At 50.5% G+C, this 19138-nt stretch overlaps 5 protein-coding genes across 5 annotated transcripts; 2 read left to right on the top strand and 3 right to left on the bottom strand.

Annotated features, from left to right (window-relative positions):
• Window positions 1-255: 255 nt before the first annotated feature.
• Window positions 256-1406, bottom strand: EPUS_00875 (uncharacterized protein; the record flags this gene model as incomplete). Its single annotated transcript, XM_007802434.1, has 5 exons — window positions 256-501; window positions 548-613; window positions 661-758; window positions 809-934; window positions 989-1406. The coding sequence occupies 5 exons, from the start codon at window positions 1404-1406 to the stop codon at window positions 256-258; spliced, it is 954 nt and encodes a 317-aa protein (XP_007800625.1).
• Window positions 1407-6487: 5081 nt separating this feature from the next.
• EPUS_00874 (uncharacterized protein) lies at window positions 6488-8945 on the top strand (the record flags this gene model as incomplete). Its single annotated transcript, XM_007802433.1, has 2 exons — window positions 6488-6908; window positions 7543-8945. 2 exons carry the CDS (start codon window positions 6488-6490, stop codon window positions 8943-8945), a joined length of 1824 nt encoding a protein of 607 aa, XP_007800624.1.
• Window positions 8946-9519: 574 nt separating this feature from the next.
• EPUS_00873 (COP9 signalosome complex subunit 1) lies at window positions 9520-11170 on the top strand (the record flags this gene model as incomplete). The annotated part of the gene is made up of 4 exons (XM_007802432.1): window positions 9520-9580; window positions 9635-9679; window positions 9733-10016; window positions 10073-11170. The coding sequence occupies 4 exons, from the start codon at window positions 9520-9522 to the stop codon at window positions 11168-11170; spliced, it is 1488 nt and encodes a 495-aa protein (XP_007800623.1).
• Window positions 11171-11803: 633 nt separating this feature from the next.
• On the bottom strand, window positions 11804-12876 carry EPUS_00872 (uncharacterized protein; the record flags this gene model as incomplete). Its single annotated transcript, XM_007802431.1, has 2 exons — window positions 11804-12550; window positions 12676-12876. 2 exons carry the CDS (start codon window positions 12874-12876, stop codon window positions 11804-11806), a joined length of 948 nt encoding a protein of 315 aa, XP_007800622.1.
• Window positions 12877-14245: 1369 nt separating this feature from the next.
• EPUS_00871 (uncharacterized protein) lies at window positions 14246-16914 on the bottom strand (the record flags this gene model as incomplete). Its single annotated transcript, XM_007802430.1, has 3 exons — window positions 14246-16141; window positions 16194-16766; window positions 16816-16914. 3 exons carry the CDS (start codon window positions 16912-16914, stop codon window positions 14246-14248), a joined length of 2568 nt encoding a protein of 855 aa, XP_007800621.1.
• Window positions 16915-19138: the final 2224 nt, after the last annotated feature.

The raw sequence follows: 19138 nt of genomic DNA, 5'->3' as shown, positions 1-19138 counted from the left end.
CCGAGACGTTTGGCAAGAGCTCCTGCAAGGTACATGCTTGACTACAGCAGCGAGAGAAATGGAACTTGTGGTGATACTACGAGTAATAGCGAGCATGCACGGAATATCTCACTGCCGCTCGTAGCTATGACTTGGGCCTGAGATAGGTTGCATTAGATCAAGACGAAGGATCAAAATCACACATCATTCCTAAATCCAGGCCCAATAGATGTATATGATCATTGACCAGTGATATATACTTTTCTCCATTGCAAATCAAAGCTTAGACTTGGTGAGCTTAGTACTATCCATTCTCTGGCCTTCATCATCCTGTTCGGCCACTTCCAGCTTTGGAAACTCGGCAGGCATAATTCGCCTTGGTGTCGAACCCGGTACTACGGAGTACTTCGAGAAATCTGTGACGTCCCGTTTGCGGAGAAAGTCTTCGTCAGTGTCGATGAGCCCGTTGACCTCTCCCGGTGGAGCTTTCAGCATCGCTAGGATAGCATCGGAGAAGATGGTCTGCATTGGTCAGGAAAAGGAGCAGGATCCTTCCGGCTTTGCTCACCGGTCTTCTCAGATCTTGTTGTACGGAAGGATCACGGTGCTTCCTAGTGGCCGCTGATTCGATTGCCTACCTTGATGTCAACAATATTTCTCCATTGACAGTTGACCACTCACCGAAGCTGGCCATATGCTAGTGATAGCCATATCCGTTCGTCCCTGCCTGACAAAATCCATGGCCAGGCCTTTCGTCAATACGCTCATTCCGACCTTGCCTACGGTTTGCTATCAGACATGTTGACGCCCAGAGTACTGTACCTCTTACCCACGGCATAAGCGGTCTTGCCACGAAAGAATCGTGAGTATATCGGAGGCGAAACGACGACAATTCGTGCATTCCAGCCTTGCCTTTTCCAATGCGGGAATGCAGCTTGTATGGAGCCGTACAGACCTGCGCAACATCAATGATACAGCCTTTTCCAGGATACTCGCCTGTCATAGAAACCTTCAAGGTTGACGCGCTGCATCAGCTGGAATCTCTTCATTGGCGTATCCTCCACAGACGCCCACCAGATGGCACCTGAATTATACACCAGCACATCCAATGATCCAAGTTGCCTCACAGTCTCATCAACGATATTAGCTACACTGGCGGGGTCCCGAACGTCAACGGGCAACGCGAGCGCATCATCTCCAGCTTCCTTGATCTCTCGGACGACTGTGTTGATCGTAGATTGGGATGAGTTCGGATCAGGGGGGAATGGATCGGTTTTGTAAGCATCTGAAGTGGTTTTTGCAACGACCACAACATAGTAATCACTCTTGGCAAGATCAATGGCAATTTGACGACCGATGCCTCTTGAGCCTCCTACAACCAAGGCTACTTTTTTCCCATTTCTCTTCATGCGGATGCCGGGTAGCATTGCTTTCTATTATTTGTTATAGCAAGGGTAACCTAGTAAAAGGCGATCAAGTGATAATGTCTCATTGGTCTGCTTATGACATAGACTTTATCGGTGGTCCTTCTCCGATCGCACCCTGAAGACTGTAGCGGAGGATGATTGGGTAAAGCTAACTGACTGACCAACCGGCCTTAACTCGTAGCCTTTTCTATGATGCTTGCAGAATAACCTTGGAACAACGGTGTAACCGGCGGTAGTCAGTGAGGGGTACGTCAATTAAGTGTGATTCGAAACCCACTGGCGCTGTCCTTGTGGCGGAGTGGTTGATGTGTCCCTTTTCTGCGTTGTCGGCAGCTCCAGAACCCTGTCATAGTAACATGCGTTGAGGTGGGCGCCAGTGTGTTGTTGCATCCTCCATGCTTTCTGCCTCGGTTTAAAAGTGAATACGAGGTTGCTGATTAAGGCAATTATTGACGGGAGCTTAGCGTCGTTCGCACAACGAAGTCTCAAAGATGCACCGCTATCCTCAGATTGGATTATATGTTTTATCAAGGCTCTAATCCTATGATGGAGGAAATGTTGTGATACCTTTCTTAATAGGGCGTGAGACCGAGTGATGCTCACCTTATCGTAGACAAGTAACCCCGTATTGAGGAAGTTGTTAGAGATGTATTCGTTCAATGTCTGAGCGACACGCTTCCATGCAGAAACAGGCAGGAGACAGGCCTTGCCTGGTCGCGCTGCTGGAAAATGGGACTTTGCTGCGCATGAGGACACGTACTATTTGAAATGGATAGTTGATTCGAAATATAGTCTCGCCATTCTCCAACTAATGCTTTATCTCACAATGCCTCCTGAGCTTTGACCAGACATGATGTCAGATAGAGTCCCTCTCCCTACTGCGCCGAACAGATATCGACCTGACGGTGTGCCATTGATAGCATCCCAAACATTACTCTATATCTCTTGGCTACGTTGCCGTGGGCACATGTGATCGCAGGTATTTCCAATCCTGCTCGCTTCGCACGCGGATGATAGGCAACAAGCCGCCACAGACTCTCGTGGCGGAAGGCAAAGATATTCAATTCGATCGAAAGGCACATATGCATATGCATTTTTTACCCATTCCTGGACTGCAGTCGTCCTTTCCAATCATGCCACTTTGGTAGGTCGATGAACACTATGGACATATTGAGGTTAGAGCAGTCGACTCAGCGGGCTGAGGCATAGCGGTGTACGGCATATATCAAGGACCATTATTGTAGGGAAGACTCTGAGAAGACCTTCGACGCTCGTCGGACTCACATCTTCCAGGAGCAAGTAGATGCTAGCAAACTATAGAACACTTCAAGAGCGTCGGAGGAAAGGTGCAGCAGATGCCGAAGCGCAGCGTCGACGCTCCAGTATAAGCGGCCAATGAGGAGCAACATGTTCAGATCCACTGGGCTAGGTGCGCAATCACAAGGGCAACAGGAGCCATTCTTCCGGAAGCGATCGATTGTACTGCACATAGGACCGAATTAGGATACCCCAAGCAATGCTGCAATCCAAGAGACGGCCAGCTGTGAGACGAGCATTGCATACGTCAAAACCGAACAGGTACACTTTGTATCGTGATGCAACGGTTGCTCCCAAATCAGTATGAAGACGACGTTCGATTCGCGGATGAAGACGACGTTGAAAACTCGTTGCGGCCGCTAAACGAACTGTTGAAGTCCTTTCGTATGTCTGAGAAACCTAACTTAGCCTGAGTAAGGATGAGTGCCGCTGCCTACGACGTTATGCTACCGCAGACAATGTACTATCACCAATAACGGCATTTAGAGCCAGCCACATTTACCGATTTCGTGGTGTCATCGAAAGAACGAGATGGGTGGAGTCCTAGGAAGGACAAGCATCGTTGACGATCAGCATGGAAGTTACGCATCTCTGTGTAGCTTGACATGATGGAATAAGCTGCTTGTGACTGCTTCCGGTCGTTTCAAGGCTAAGTACCGGTCATATGGCGTCCGCTTTTGGGCAAGAAATTCGTCGACGAATCTGGCAGGGTTCTCAACCGGAGGCCGTAGGCAGCAGAACAGTCTCTTCAATTCTCTGTGCAGAGTCTCTGACGCGAAGATTGAGTTGAGGGTTGTCTGACTGCATCGAGATTGACGTCTAGAAGGTTGATTTGCTGATAAGGAATGTGGCAGCCTTGCGGTCAATTTAATTGACACCCTACCAGTAGGGAGGAAACGTCAACGACAGGGGTGGGGTCTGAAATGGGGGAATTTGGGTTTGGCGGTCTTCGTCTCCACCATATTATCGATTGGTGGAACCATAATCCTGGATTATCTGCGTGGCCGGCCATGCCACTTTCCGCGACCCTAACTAGCGGAAATATGCATCGAGATCTCGAACAGGGAAGGCAAAAGCTACCATTACCATGCGGTCACATTGCATGTTTACAGGTATGTAATACATTGGTGTGGTCGCCAGAACTTGCCTAGGCAGATGACCAGATCTTAGATGCGAGCATTTGAAGTACACCGAAAGAGTTGTGCACTGTTCAACCAACCGTTTTCGGTGAGTAAGGAATGTGCCTATTAACACCTGTCCAGTCAAGCAGTGGCTCTACGGGCAATGAGAAAGTGAACTCTCGTGCAAGAAGGAAACGAAACAAGTTTCCGACCACCGTCAGAATGCAAAGAACTAGTAAGGGCTGATTCGGATGACTGGTCAGTATTCGATCGAATAATCATGACTGCAAGATGGAAAGAAAAGTAGACAGTTGATCTTCCAGCAATTCTGATATGCTTGGGGTTATCTTCGATTAATAGCGCGGATGCTCCGACGGAACGACCTTGCCTAAGTTTGGAGGGATATTTGCTTGTAAGTTGTTTGTACGTAGTATTGTAGGGTGGTGGTTTTGTCGGTAGGGGTATGCATGGAGGACATCGGAAGCATGGTCCCGCCTACCGCGCCCGCCGCCGGGCCTCAGTAACAAAAAAGTTCATGTCGTCCATCAAAAGTACTTGCTACGCAGTTTATTCAACAGAGCATGACTCGTGACCTTTTATAACGGTAAGAGTAACGTGGAAAGACATTGCAATTTGCTGCAAATATTAAACTCTGCATGGCAGGTTAATCTTGCAAGCACCCACCTAGGGCAAAGGGGGCACCTAATACCTACCTCGTAGGTAATTCACACTTTGATTTAGTACTAAATTACAGAGGACCTTCTAGTTGCACACTGAGAAAAATATGGGAGATAAACAAGCATACCCTTCATGCAGTAGGGTCGAAGAATCTGGAGTTGATGTCAATATGCATTGAAGCCACCACCATTCTAAGGATGATAGAAGTAGAGGCTGTGTAGTTGTATGTACCCAGTGGTACTGTGTAGATGTGGGCGCCACAGACGAGGCGCAGATGGCGGTGTAAAATTAGAAGAGACTGATGAGAATGGAAGATGTCAGGGATCAACTCACGTATTAATACCATGGCTGTGCGATCTCATCTGCATTAGCTTCACCCAACAACCAATCCATCCTCACAAATCAAAGAGGGTCGTATCCACTAATGTCGGTGGTCTACCATGCAGTCGGTGTCAGGAGATTTAGGCTTTTGATTCTTACCGCAACTTCCGCCTGCACTAGGAACTAAGCCTTACCACCTACTACGTATTTGTAGTATCTTTGCTGTATTTGTGTTCTGTACAATACAACTTCCATTGTGTAGTACAGCTTACGAATTCCAGAACATGCATTCTCGCTTACGGCTGCAACCTCGAGTGTTTAGTACTCACCAATCCGGCTCCAGGCCACTTTTGCTATCTCCTTTCGGTGATGCATCCAGCATCTTCACTTCTGTCTCGGAAGGATCGCCCTCTACACCATCATTTCGGGTCGAGCACCTCTGCAGAGCATACGAAAAAGGCATCGAATAATCTGGGGTCCCCGGCTCACGTCCAATTGCTGCCTGATGTGCGAATATCCTTATATGTATGCTTCACCGTGTGGATGAGGGTGTGTCTTCTGCCAGCCAGTCTAGACCCCTGTGGTAATTGTTGGTCACCATAGTCGAGGTGGCTGCAGAGAAATAGCATACGCTGGTTGCGTGTTTCTGGATGCCACCCCATCACCTGTCATTGATCAATGGTGATTGGGCTGGGCTAAGAGAAGAAGGAGAAAAGAGGAGGAACTTCGCACTTGTATCGTTAGATGCAGCGAAACGTGGCATTTGGCAGTATCTCTGGGGCATGCAGCCGAGTCGGGGCCTCCGTGAAGCCTTGCATGGCTCCAAATCCCAATGCGGAAGAGGCTTGACAGAGTGACATCCACCAAAGAAGCATAGTTTGGAAGCGCCAGAAGGCCCGTGGTATTTTATCTTGACCGTGAATTACGGAATACCACTAACACCTCCACCATTCTCCCATCTCACCCCCTAAGGCGCACCCCAGTCACATCAGGCAAGGAACGCATTAGTGGCCATGTGTAAGGCTAGCAATGAGAGGTCCCTGAAAGTCCTCGTCTGCTGCGCATCATTAGTCCTCTGCAAACAGGATCATGCAAATACATGATATTAATACCCCGTCTTTTCGCCCCTTCTCGCCGTTTGTTTTGACGATGCTTTGAATCACTGAATCACATCTTGTTTGAGAGTCCCCAGTTTCAATCAACATAGCCTCTAAAGGTCGATCAGGCTCGCGGAATTTCATTCCTCCCGCTGCCTTACCCACTCCATCGGGCATTGATCGACACATCTGCGCCAGCCAGTTCGTCATTTGTGTCCTTGTCTTTCGCTCCTTTGATACAGGATCCGTTGGTACACACCACATCACTCGACCTCCTCCAGATCCCTTGCCGCTTGCTGGTCATAGACTGAATCAGGCCCGGCACTCACACAACACCGGCCTCCAACCATCACCGCGACAGGATTCGGTGCGCTTCAAGAGCCACGCCGCATGATCCTGGCGAGATTGGATTTTTCAAACGATCATATGCTCCTGATTTCACACAACTCTTGAGATGCTTGCGCTCCAGCATTCACGCCGGCAACAGCCTTTTGCATTTTCATATGGGATTGACTCGGCGTTCCACGACCCTTACTTGAATCAAAACATGAGCCCTTATGCTCCTTTCGACTCAACTGCCGGTTTCAATTCGATACCATTCTCCTTTCAAGACAGTACTTCTCTCCATTCCGAAGCTCTGCCAGACAACGCAGATCTTGCAATGTTGGCTCTTCAGTTCAGACGCCCTTTAAACCCATCCTCTCCACCTTCAGACCTTCCCCCTCCGACCTTATCCAATGCTTCTGCAGCTTCGATCCCCAGCAATACCTCTTCTGCTGTTGGCTCTCCTTACTCCACTCATGCTCAAGCAGTATCTGGCCAGGACTCGTGGAGGGTTGACAATCAAGTTTTCGAGGTTGGACCAACTATTATCAATAACGATGGCTATGATGCAGTCTTTGGGGGAGTTGATCTCGACTCAGAACTAACTCTCCGTGCCCAGGGCAAGGTCGGTGAGGATTTTGTTGGTAAGTACCAAAGCTTCTCCTAGTCAGCGTCGTTTGTCGAAGTCTGCCTTTCCTGGAAGACCACAACCCTGTCAACCATCTCCATTTCCTATCAACGTGAAAACCCCTGCCAGAGGACAGTGCTTGACGATTGATTCCGTCCTTGAACGGGCAAATACCGCGACCGATTCTGGCCAAGTCCAGACCTCAAACGAAGGGCCACGTTCCACCATATCTTCAGGCGCGCCAGAAAAGCACGTGCATGCGAGTTCACAGAACTGCAAGATATCCCTTCAACCCCCCCCAACTTCTGTTTCTACCCTTTCCAGGACACCAAAGTTGTCATCACCACCTTTCAGCTCAGCCACATCAGCCTTGGCCGGCACTAGTTCCTTTAGCGGGCCTCCAATCAACATGTCTGCCTTCAATACAGCAGCAGAATCCTCAGTGTCGACTCATGCAGGCCGCCTTCAACCTCATTTCTTTGCTCAAAACAGGGGAAATTTCGTCCCACCCACTAGATTATCTTGTTGGTTTTCCTTGCTCTCTCTTCGCTATGCATACGTCTCTTTTTGCAACCATTTGCCTTTTTTCATCTCATTCCAAGTAGAACTCTGCTGTTGGCTTCTGTTTGCTGACTTGTCCATCCTATCAGATCCGTCATTAATTCAACCTACAAGTAACCTGTACCCCGATGGACCTCTGGCATACCCAGCTCACGCCATGTATCGTGCACCTCCCCCATTTGAGATGCACTCGACAGCAGTGTCGCCGAATCTTTCGCACTGCGAGCCAGCGCCACCAAACTATGCCATTAATCACCTCAGTCCCGATATGTCCTCGCAAATGTTCTACAACAATTATCAGCACGCACCGTATCTGCATCGACGTGCTTCGGTGTCGTCCTTAAATTCGCGACAATCGCACCCAAGCCCTATGTCTGGAAGTGCTAGTATCGATGCCGAGGGCCAGGACAAGGGGAGATGTCCTCATCCAGGCTGTGGAAGAATTTTCAAGGATCTGAAAGCACACATGCTTACTCATCAGTCGGAACGCCCTGAAAAGTGCCCGATCCTGAATTGCGAGTATAACCAGAAAGGGTTTGCGCGCAAGTACGACAAGAACAGGCATACCTTGACCCACTACAAGGGGACCATGGTGTGCGGGTTTTGTCCAGGCTCTGGCTCTTCGGTGGAGAAGAGCTTCAACAGAGCGGATGTTTTCAAAAGACACCTGACTTCGGTGCACGGAGTGGAGCAGACACCTCCCAACAGCCGCAAGAGAAGTCCTAACGGCTCAAACAAGAAGGCCTCAAGCTACTGCCAGGATGCAACAGGAAAGTGCTCGACCTGCTCGGCCACCTTCAGCAGCGCCCAAGATTTCTATGAGCATCTTGACGACTGTGTTCTCCGTGTGGTGCAGCAAGAAGAACCAAGTGAGGCAATCAATCAGCAACACCTTGGGGATATGGCGGCTGATGATGCTGTGAAGGAAACAATGGAACGACACATGCTCACAGGCACAGATGAAACTACAGTTCCGCCAGCAGACGACGAGGAAGACGAAGTGGAGGATGACGACGATGACGACGACGATGATGACCCAAGTTACAACGGCCGTACCGGCAAGAGCATGGTCAAATCCAGCAAGGCCACTTCCGTGTCCCGCGCGGTTGCCAATGGTGGCATTTCCAAATCTGCTCGCTCGACGCGCAAGGGTTTGACCCTGTCGAAAGGTGGCGTGCCTTTGGTGGGCAAAAGTCGGCGGAAGAGAAAGCACTATCCTGTTTCGTGGGGCGTGTCAGCAGATAAGATGAAAATGCGGAAGCGCGTGCTTTGCGTCTACGATGGAGAGCGAAGGCTGTGGAAAGACGACATGATGCTCAACAATGAGTTCGAGGTACGCATGAACCTTGCTGACGGCAAGTCCTATGTCACCGATCTGGACGTCGAAACCTTGAAGCGAGCCGATGCCCTTCATGGTGCCACTCCGGAAGAGAAGGGGCCATGGAATCAAGAGGAGGCGCAAGGATTCAGCCTCGAGGAGCTGATGTCTTGATGGTTGAATATATGTATGAGTATGCCGTTGTCTTTCAAGCTTTGAGCGGATCGAGAATGCTTGATCATGTTTACGAATCTGGCGCGAGACTGAAGATCAGTGGCCACAAAAAGATACCCAGGTGGAGATAATAGTTAGTCAATGGCTTGTAGCGCAGAGCGCACAGTTGTACAACAATCTAGCAGGACCGAGAGTCTTTGGTAGATGTAACATAACTTTGGGAGCTTCTGTACATCGACAGTTTCTGCTCTGCGTTATTGAGTCGGCGAGATACTACGTAGTGGTGTCTGTCCATTGCACATGTGGCCGCAGGGGAAGCCGCAAAACACATCTTGTCATGTCGCTAACTTACGGCAGCCCGAGGACACAGCCGCGCAGCTTAAGCTGTTATCCTCGCCCAGAGGTGCTTGCTCCTCAACAGGCACATCAGGTCCATCTTAATTTAATCGAACTCTCCGCATCCTTCACCGTACCCTGATGCTTCGGTAAGGGTCTTACTGGAAACACCACCTCTCTTCTCATCTGAATCGGCTACCGTGGCGTCACAGTCTTCTCGCCGGCATTGGGAAAGGCCATGGACCTGAAGGCGGACGCCAAAGTACCCTCTACTCCAAAGAGTCGTGTAGTGGTTACAGGTGCGCATGGATTCAGCTCGCAGTGATCGTGCGGTGACTGACAGAAGTCCGTAGAAACACCAAAGTTTGATCTCGATTCATACATCGCTAATTATGCCGGTATTGCTGACCGGCTTGCTGCTTTACCAGGCAATTCGTTAACCCTGCTCCAGGACGCACAAGATACGCGCGGCTCTATCTCATCGGCACATCCTCGAAAGTACTTGCAACAGAAGCTCTGAAAGCGGCGGTAGCGGAAGCGAAGGCCGGGAATGATGTACAAAGATACATGGATGCCGTGGCTGCATTAAGGCCTCATCTTACACCAGGCGATCCAGATGGTGTCATCGACCGGTCTTGGGTTGAGCGGAAAGAGAAGCAGAACAAGGCAGAGTCGAGCCGACTGGAGGCAGAGCTAAAAGGCTACAAAAACAATCTCATCAAAGAGAGTATCCGCGTTCGTGCCCATTTCGACCCAGCTAGACAGGAGGATGAGCTAACTTGAACTTTCAGATGGGTAACGAAGACCTTGGAGCACACTATCATGCCATAGGAGACCTTACCTCTGCCACCAAAGCGTATGGTCGCATGCGAGACTACTGCACCACTCCAGCACACATTGCTTCGACTTCCTTCCGTGTCATCGAAGTGGCCATCGACCAGAATAATTGGCTAGCCGTGCAGTCGTCGGTACATAAAATTCGTAACATCCAGCTCAAACCCGATGACCACGCCAAAGCTCAACCCAAAACCCAAGCCGCCATGGGACTCTCCCAGATGCATGCTGGTGACTACCGAGACGCAGCCATCAGCTTCCTCAATACCGACCCATCCCTGGGCGACAAATACAACGAAGTCCTCACCTCCAACGACGTAGCCGTCTACGGCGGTCTGTGTGCCCTCGCCTCCATGAGCAGAGAAGAACTCCAAGCGCAGGTCTTAGAAAACACCACCTTCCGGAATTTCCTGGAACTCGAGCCCCACATCCGGCGCGCCATCAATTTCTTCTGCGCCGCCAAATACACGCAATGTCTCAGCATCCTCGAAGCCTACCGCGCCGACTACCTCCTCGACCTCCACCTACAGCGACACCTGGTAAAAATCTACGGTCGCATCCGCACCAAATCCATCGTCCAATACTTCGCCCCTTTCTCCCATGTCACCCTGGACTCCATGGCCCGAACGTTCGCAAGTCAGGACCGGTCCAACCCAGCGATCGAGGACGAGCTGGTTCCATTGATCGCAGCTGGTACGCTGAAAGCCAAGATTGATCTTGAGCACCGCGTCCTCGTTGCCGACGAAGTCGATTTACGTGCAGAGGTGCATCGGGAGGCGTTCGAGAGCGTCAAGCGGTTCAAGAAGGAGGCTCATCTGAAGCTGATGCGCATGGAATTTTTGAATGCCGGGTTGGAGATCAAGGCGCCGCCCAGACAGGGCATGGGAGGTGGAGGAGGAGGGTTTTCGAGCATTGCAGGCGATGTGTTGGCCGGTGCTGGTGCTGCTGGTGGAGGGGACATGACCGGGTTGCAACAGCGTGGCCAGGGGTTGGCAAAGGACTCCTCCAGAGGTGCTGGGCTTGCTAGTGGTGGAGGTGGAGGTAGGAAACGATGAAGAAGTGCGAAACCACGAACAGCAAGCACATCTGGGTAGCGATGTGCACAACCAATGAGTTCAATGGGCGACATGGTGAACATGAACGCTGCAGCAGTCGAAGCATTACACGTTACGACCGCCGTCGTGAATGAGCAATTCCTTGGCGTTGACTCCCGCTGCGGTCTAGAGATACTAGCATAGCATAGCATAGCGATGGTGTTCAGGACGTCCAGGAAGGAGAGAACTATGTCTCGGGTCAGCGGTACGCAAGCGAAAGCAGAGCAGAGCAGAGCAGAGAAGAATGAGAGACCAAAACCATTCACTTGCTAGTACGCATGGGGATGACCCCGTCTAAGCCTAGGACCAACACACATATACACACATACACAGATCCGCTGAAGCCTACCCCTGCACACGGGTACCATATTATCCATCCCAACTTCCTCCGGCTCCACCAGCATCAGAAGGAGGAGGTAGGCCAGAGCGCCCTGGAGCAGCTGATAGCGTTTTGGTGTGGAGCCGAGAAAACCAGAGTCACGGCGACAGTGACGGTGACGTGCCAGGAGACGGGCATCGAGCCAAGTTGTGATTCCTGGCCTTGGTACCTGAAAGCCGGAGTGCCAATCGTACACGGTTTGGTGGATACGCTGATCAACAGAGAGCAGAGAGCAGGTAGCAGACAGCAGCAATCACGCAGCGCCGCAGCGCCGAACTCGATCCGAGCCGCCCGACTGGGAATTGCACTCGCGTTTCTCCACCCAGCCTGGCTCTCAACCTCGCCTCATCGAGCACCACCGCGTCCTCATACAGCCCATACCCCACTGGCACCTCCTCGGCGTCAGCTCGTAAGTCTTTCCCGCTCACCAGGTTCCAGGTCTCGGCGTTGACGAGGCCGTTCTGCTTGGGGTTGACGGTGAAGGTGTATGACTGTCGGACGGGGTTTCCGTCTCGGAGTCGTAAGAGGACTTCCTCGTCGGGCGGGTCGTCTCCTTTTTCTTCTTCGTCTTCGTCTTCTTCTTGGGAGAGTTGGTTAGAGGGAGGGCTGATGCGCCGGCCGTTTTCTCTCCGGGTCGCGGATCTCGACGCCGATGTTGTGGCCTCGTTCTCGCGGTTGGAGCGCGCAGATGGCTCTGGGCCCGTTGTTGGGGCTAGCTTCCAGTCGAGGGAGATGGGGGAGGGCGGGTTGCCGGTTAGCGAGCAGGTTGGTGTAGATGTTGATAAGGAGGCGGTGACGGGCGGCGGTAGAGGTAGTGCTGGACGGGTAGTGAAGCTGGGAGCATTTTTGCCGAGCAGGTTTACCTCGATGGGATCAGATTGCGCTGGGACATCTGGTTGCGCCGGGTATTTTCCAGGATACCGCTTCGCAAACCCATCCGAAATGTTGGGTTGATGCTTGTGCTATTTCCCCTGGGGGGTGCTACTCCAGAAGAAGTAGCCTCCTCTTCCGGCTCTAAGGTCAGCAGAGGAGGTTTTTATGATGGATGGGTGTCCTCGGCCGTGGAAGTCCGAGTTGGAAAATGTACCATCTCGCCTGTTTCAGCGTCGAGGATTTCGATCCTGCCCTTGGTGAACGTCGCGGCCGGGTCGGAGATAGAGCCCGTCGTAGTCACCGTGATTGGCTGTTGATGATGAAGCCGGAATTTGAGCCAGATATTGAAGTCTTGTTGGCGAGACAGAGAGCAGAACGGGCTCGCGAGAAGCTCCAGATCGCGCTTGGGCTGCATATTGGTTGTGGCCTTGAGATTAAGGAGGGAAGGAAAAATGCAACAATGTTCTTTAGAATAACTTAGATGCCTTATAGCTTTGGCGGTGACGTGGCATAATAGCCACACTTGAGACGTCACCCCATGAAACAGGTAAACAGGCAGAGCGGGAAAGGATGGAGGAAAGATGGAGAGGAAGTATGCATCTGACTCTGATTCTGACTCTGACACTTCCCCACACTCATCTTTACATGCTTCATAAGGACCAAACAATGCTCACATAAACAGTGTATGCAGGTTGAATGCAGTCAATGCAGTGCCACCCAACACTGCATGTTGACAGATCTTAATGCAGCATGTTTCTGAAATTCTCCAGGCATCATGAGTCGAGCATGGTAACCGCTTACTCAGCCCCCCTTGTATGATAAGCAGCAGCAACGTGTTGCACGCACGGTTGACAAATTCCACTCAAGAAGGACTTTACGGTTTGGAAGCATGGCCTGCGAAGACAACATCTTTATGCTCCTTCTTAAGCGAATATGACAAGTTAGATTGGATAGATCTGAAAGGAGGCATGGATGGTCAAGCGTCGAGGTGGCAATCCAGATCGAGATTGTATAAACAAGACCTTGCCTGCTTCACAAGATGCCATCTGCCTTTCATCAATTTCGTTGGTCATCTTGTTTCAAATATTTTACATGCGATATAACCTTGCTTCCGCTATGTATATCCACCTCATGCCTTCGAGCATTGCGCTCTCATTCGGAATTGCCGCATTGGCCAACCCTGTTCAACCGTGAGCCATGGCGTTAACCGGGGCCCATCTCTTATTATTAAATGATACAGGTCCGCAACCTCTGTCCTGATACAGAACACACAGCCTTCAGCTTATCCATACGGAATCGCTGTAACCAATGAGTTTTAATGGCTCAACTGGGACCCCAACAGCGCTCAGGCCAAGAAGGACGACGAAAAGATCCATCAAGCATTTCATAGATTGGGTCGAACTTGTCAACGAAGGTGCCATCGCCGCCGCTGATACCGAGGGAGCTACATTCAAGCGATGGTTCGGAGTCCAGGACGACCCGGACGAGAGTGCTTTGCTAGCCAGCCGAGACGATTGGCGTCCTCCTGTGCCGGAAGTCTGTGGTATGGAATCCCTGCGCCGGATTGCACCTATTCACATCGGACGTGGGCTTTCCCTGCCTCAGTCAGACGACGTATGCCGTCTCCTTGCATGCTGAGGCGCTCCAAAACCTGGGGTTCACCTGAGCGCTCGCGTGAGATGCGGAGTAGGTAATACTCATGCGGATACATCCAGAACAAGCCAGGTTTCGTTTCTAGAAGGGAAACCCGAGGTCTAGAACCAGGCACCGTTTCGAAAGGTCAATCAGATCGTCTCCGTCTCCTCTTTAGTGATATTCACGCTGGTATTGCTGCTGGTGTTACTTGTAGATCCTAAAAGGGCCTTTGGCATTCCGATCTGGCCTGATCCCGTGACGGAGGGGAGACTGAGGTATTTCTCTGGGCCGGATACTGTGGATCGAACTAATTTTGATGGGAGCTGAGGGAGGGCCTTGTTTGGAGCTGTCGTACACGGCGCAGAGGGAAAGGATGACGGAGATCTCTTTGCGCTTATATTGGGGCGCTCTCGAGGTTTTACAACCTTCTTCTCATTTACCTTGGGAAAGTCTACTGATTCCGCTGTTGGAATTGGTATTGGCGCTGAGGCGGCTGTGGCTGTGTTGGAGTTTTGCGTGCTATTGTGATCTAGGTGTTGTCCATCAGATGGAGTTGATGACTTGGAGGCGATGCAGCTGAACGCGGAGTTGTGCGACGAATCTCGTGAGCTAGAGGGTGTCGAAGGTAAGGTCGGAAGGGTGGGACTTTCTGCTCTGCTGGGTGGGGAAGGAGTAGTGAATGGCACCAAGGAAGGTGTAAAGTTTCGTGGAGCGACATAGGAAGGGGGGCGATTCGAGGGAGAAGGCGGATTCTCATAAGGCGGTGGTGAAGCGGCTGTCCTAATGAACAAGCTGTTGTTGATAACTTTTTCGGCCGAGCTTCGATTAACGTCGGACTGACCAATGGCAGAAGGAGGAACTCTATTACCGATGGTCTGGCTCAGTTTGTTGTCACATTTATCAGGGACAATCTGTTGGAAGGAAACAAATTTGCGTCTGGTTGGAAGGGTCAGTTTTGATATCGTGGCAGTATCGCCAGGAGACTCTTCCAGGTTCTGGGAGGGACGTAGAAGAGAGGGAGCCAGAGAGGACTTCGACGCGGTAGAGTTGGATGGTGAACTTGGGGCCGAAGACGCAATATGGACTTCTACTTGGGATGAAAAAGTCGTGAAAGATGGTAACGAGACATCTCCTTGACAGGTGATCATCGTTCCATCTCCTCGAGGTTCGTGGTTGGGGCCTTGAAAGCCATCGCGGAAATCATCCTTGCTCTTAGTACTTCTGCTAGCTACTGGAATAATAGCAGCGGATTCATCTTCTTCCACCACCCACGGCATTACTTTTGGTCTTTGACAACACAATGGATATGATAATCCGTCCGTATCTGTAACCTCCTTCGGAGCCGAGATCACCGATGCAAGGGTCTGGAAAATGGCGTATATCAATATCCAGCGCACCTTCCTGCCTTCTATCGGATCGACCGGATCAAAACCATCAAGCACAGTCTGTTTCTCGAATTGGCTGTAACTGCGCACCAGCCGAGACTTCATCAGGTCTGGATTGCGGTTGGAGGCATCACCCAAGGACTTTATTAGGGCTATTTGTCGCGCTTCCCTCTCCATTCTTCGTTTCTTGATTGTAAATCCAAGAGGAGCACTGTGCCTTACCGGTTGGGGAAGCAAAGGCAACGGATGCGGTAAGGTTTCGAGCTTGCATTGTGCATCAAAAGCTCTGATGATCTGGAAGGTCCAGATTCCGCTTTGCGAAGGCTTTGCGATTGGCAGGGCAGGATTTGCCTGAGTGTCCACCAAATACTGATACAGGGCTCGGAATTCCATATACATCGACGAGTAGAGTGACCTTCGGAGGGCGAAGCTGGCAGCAAATCCGGAAGGAGGCCAAAATCCATGACTCTCGATATAGTGCCCATGAAGAAAGGATCTGAAGCGGTCCATGTGATCTTTGGCAATTCGCCCAAATCCAAGAGATGAACCTGAGACGTCGTAATCGAAAAAGGTTGTCATGGACTTTGCCACTCCATCTAGACGAATGTCCATCTCAAGCCGAGTACGAATGATCATTGCCTTAGTCACACGACTGACACGCTGTGGCGAGTTAGATTGGGTCTGTTTACGCGGGCGGAAGAGAGCAGCTCACATTATATTCAATGCTCGCGCGTAAACCATGATGCATGCCAACGCAGTGAGAAAACGCATTGACCCACAGTGATTCCATCCGACAGCTTTCCGCTAGCTGTAGTACTGCTAAAGCATGGTCCACGCATTCTCGAAAATCCATATAACCCCTTCTGTCCAAATATGCTAACATATCTCTGTTTATTAGTTCTGCATGATTCGGTCTGTATGTGTATGCTTTCGTCATCGCGTCTACCATGGATGCTCCCAATGTCTTCCCCGCCAGTGGCCGATCATATAGCCAGGCGAAAAAGTTCCGTGTTGCCAGATTGTGTTGCGCGATGGCGTCTCTGTCTGCATTGTTTGGTGGAGGCAGATATAGCTCCCTGACCGTGACGCTGAGCTCACCGCTTGGGCTGGCTGGCATTGCCCAATGTTTTGGTGTGGGAGCGACCACAGCTTGGTCGACAAGGGACTGAAAGCCTGTGGTTGCAAGGTATTCGGCGTGGAGGCGAAAGGATACTCGTCTTCTAGCCTTGCCAGGCTCGTGCAGGAAGACGAGGATGTCTCCATCGGAGAAATTGAGCTCAGTATCCTAGAAACTCTTCAGCATTGCTGCGGACCACGGGTGATTGATTATTTACGTTATGGAGGCCAAACCAATCGGTCGTTATCCTTGATCGGCCATCCCACCGCCTCATTCCCGCCATTCGCCCTCTCATTCTGGTGCTACCTCGCGACATAGTGGTGACTGCCTGTGTTAGGCCTTGCGGGTAGCTTCAGACTCAAGATGTATGCCGCCCTTAGCACAAGTCCAGTTCATTTGCTGTCAACAACAATCATTATGGGTCGTAGCCTCTTGTATCTGTATCTGTGCAACTCTTTTGATGATGTCTCGGAAATATACCACTGCTGCTGTGAAAGATGGAACGGAAACACAAGAGCAGCTGCAAGAAGGGGCAAGTCTGAGGAGACAGTTGAATGCATCATAACTGCCATGCATAAATCCTCGGGCACAAAAGCAGTGGCGTTCATCACAGGCACTCTAAAGGATTGGTTTCTGCCGAAAAAGGTATTCGCAACCAGCGGTGTTGATCCAATCGAGCGATCATTTGGAACGATTGACATGGCTATGTCATATGCAGCAAAAGATTGGACTCCTAGGGTCATTGACCTGGAGCAGATCCACAGCCCCTGTTAACGCGGGAGCCCAATCCGGTCACTAGGAGAACAATCACTTCCCAAATGGCGTTTTGAGTTTGTCCAGTCCCAAGGAACTCTCAGAGCCCTTAAACAGTACGAGACTGGCAGAATTGCTGCTGTATGTGCTCAAGCAGTGATTCAGTAAATATTCTACTGCTTTTCTTGGGGATACAGCAGCATACTAGTTGCGGCTGGGCTTTCCATCTCTTCTTTTTGAGGCGTCTGCAATGCTTATCTACGATAATTGACACTGCACTGACACCAGAAGAGAATTAGAGTTCAGGACCTAATCGATGCGGCAACCAATCGGACCTAAGTGCCTTGTCAAGGATACTGTAGCCTCTTTCATGGCTCTCGGTGTTTGCTTGCAGCTCTTCATGTGGAAGCAGTTTTAACTTCCGCTCCATCATCTTTGCAGATGACGCCTTACACAACAGAGCCGGAACTAACTTTCATCATGTGCTGACGACTCTCAGCCGCACCAACTTCTCATCATCTGCTGGCGACTCTCAGAGCCTGGGGCGTATTTCTTGCGGTCATCATGATCATCCAACAAAGAGCCAATTATTCAAAGGATGTCAATGAATCATTGCTAGGACATATTACATGGACTTTCGCGTGCCTGCATCTTCCTCAAGCAGCGGACTATGTCTTGCAGGTCGGTGAGCCTCGAACCTTATTTGGGCTGCCCCTGACCCACCTACAAGCCGCATGCAAGCATAGTTATTGGACATCGCGATTCAAGCAAACCAGATGATAATCCTCACCTTGTGATAAACCAAGATTCGCGGATCTTTCACGCCACGGATCCATACTGTTTCCGATGGAGAATGAATGATTTAAGTCTCCATCAGGCAAGGCAGACCACATTCAATCAGAGGAACATAATAGAATTTCAACAGGTACACTTAGAGATCAGTGAGATATATTAGATAGTTCTTGATTGGATGGTTGTCGCAGCAAGCCCACCTTTCCGAATTGTACACTAACAGCAAAAGAGACCGTAAGCTTCGTTAGATCGTTGATATGCACAACATGCGGAAGTAGGCTTCGACCGCCTGACCGCCTATCAGAGACAGAGCACATCCGCTTCTCACCAGTCATGACCTCCGTTCAACGGTATCGTCGAGGTGAATGCAGACTTACCGTTACGCCCAAGCTCAGCTCAATAAGCAGCCTGATAACAACTCCGGCAGTTGAATCCGGAAGGCCCAAGCGATGACAGGATCTCCACCACCTCTCTGCCACAGACATGCATCTGCTCGGCGATGGCACGAGCGCATCTCTCGGAGTGGACCAAGATCACGTGGTTGCAGTCATGCACTTGGTAGGTGGTCCAACACATCTTTGCTGTTGGATGCAAAGTCCTCGTGGTGCTGAAACGCCGAACGCTGAACAAGATCAGCGTGTCAAGGGTGGCTCTTGGCTGAGTATAAGGTGTTGGTGTAGCAATGAAACGCGGCAAGGGCTTTGAAAAAAGCCATACATTTGGTGAAGCGTAGGAGCTTTTATATGCTTGATGGAGTTTCGAATTGATGGTGCTAGATGTATAGTCATATGGTGTAAGGATCTTCTTGTCATTGTGTCTGATGCGTCCCGTAGAAGCAGTACAAAGCAGCATTGTTGACTCCCTTAAGCAAAGCTATACGCCTTTGTGCATTTTCATTTTAGCAGGCAAGGATAGGATCGATCAAGAAGTGTCAAAGAAATCATGTAAATGAACAAAGCACATTTGCATTCTCGATGTACAATTGATCCATTATC

Source organism: Endocarpon pusillum, assembly GCF_000464535.1.
Source record: "Endocarpon pusillum Z07020 unplaced genomic scaffold scaffold1719, whole genome shotgun sequence".
Lineage (NCBI taxonomy): Eukaryota > Fungi > Ascomycota > Eurotiomycetes > Verrucariales > Verrucariaceae > Endocarpon > Endocarpon pusillum.
Note: the sequence above shows the minus strand (reverse complement) of the source record. Positions and strands in the feature narration are given on the sequence as shown.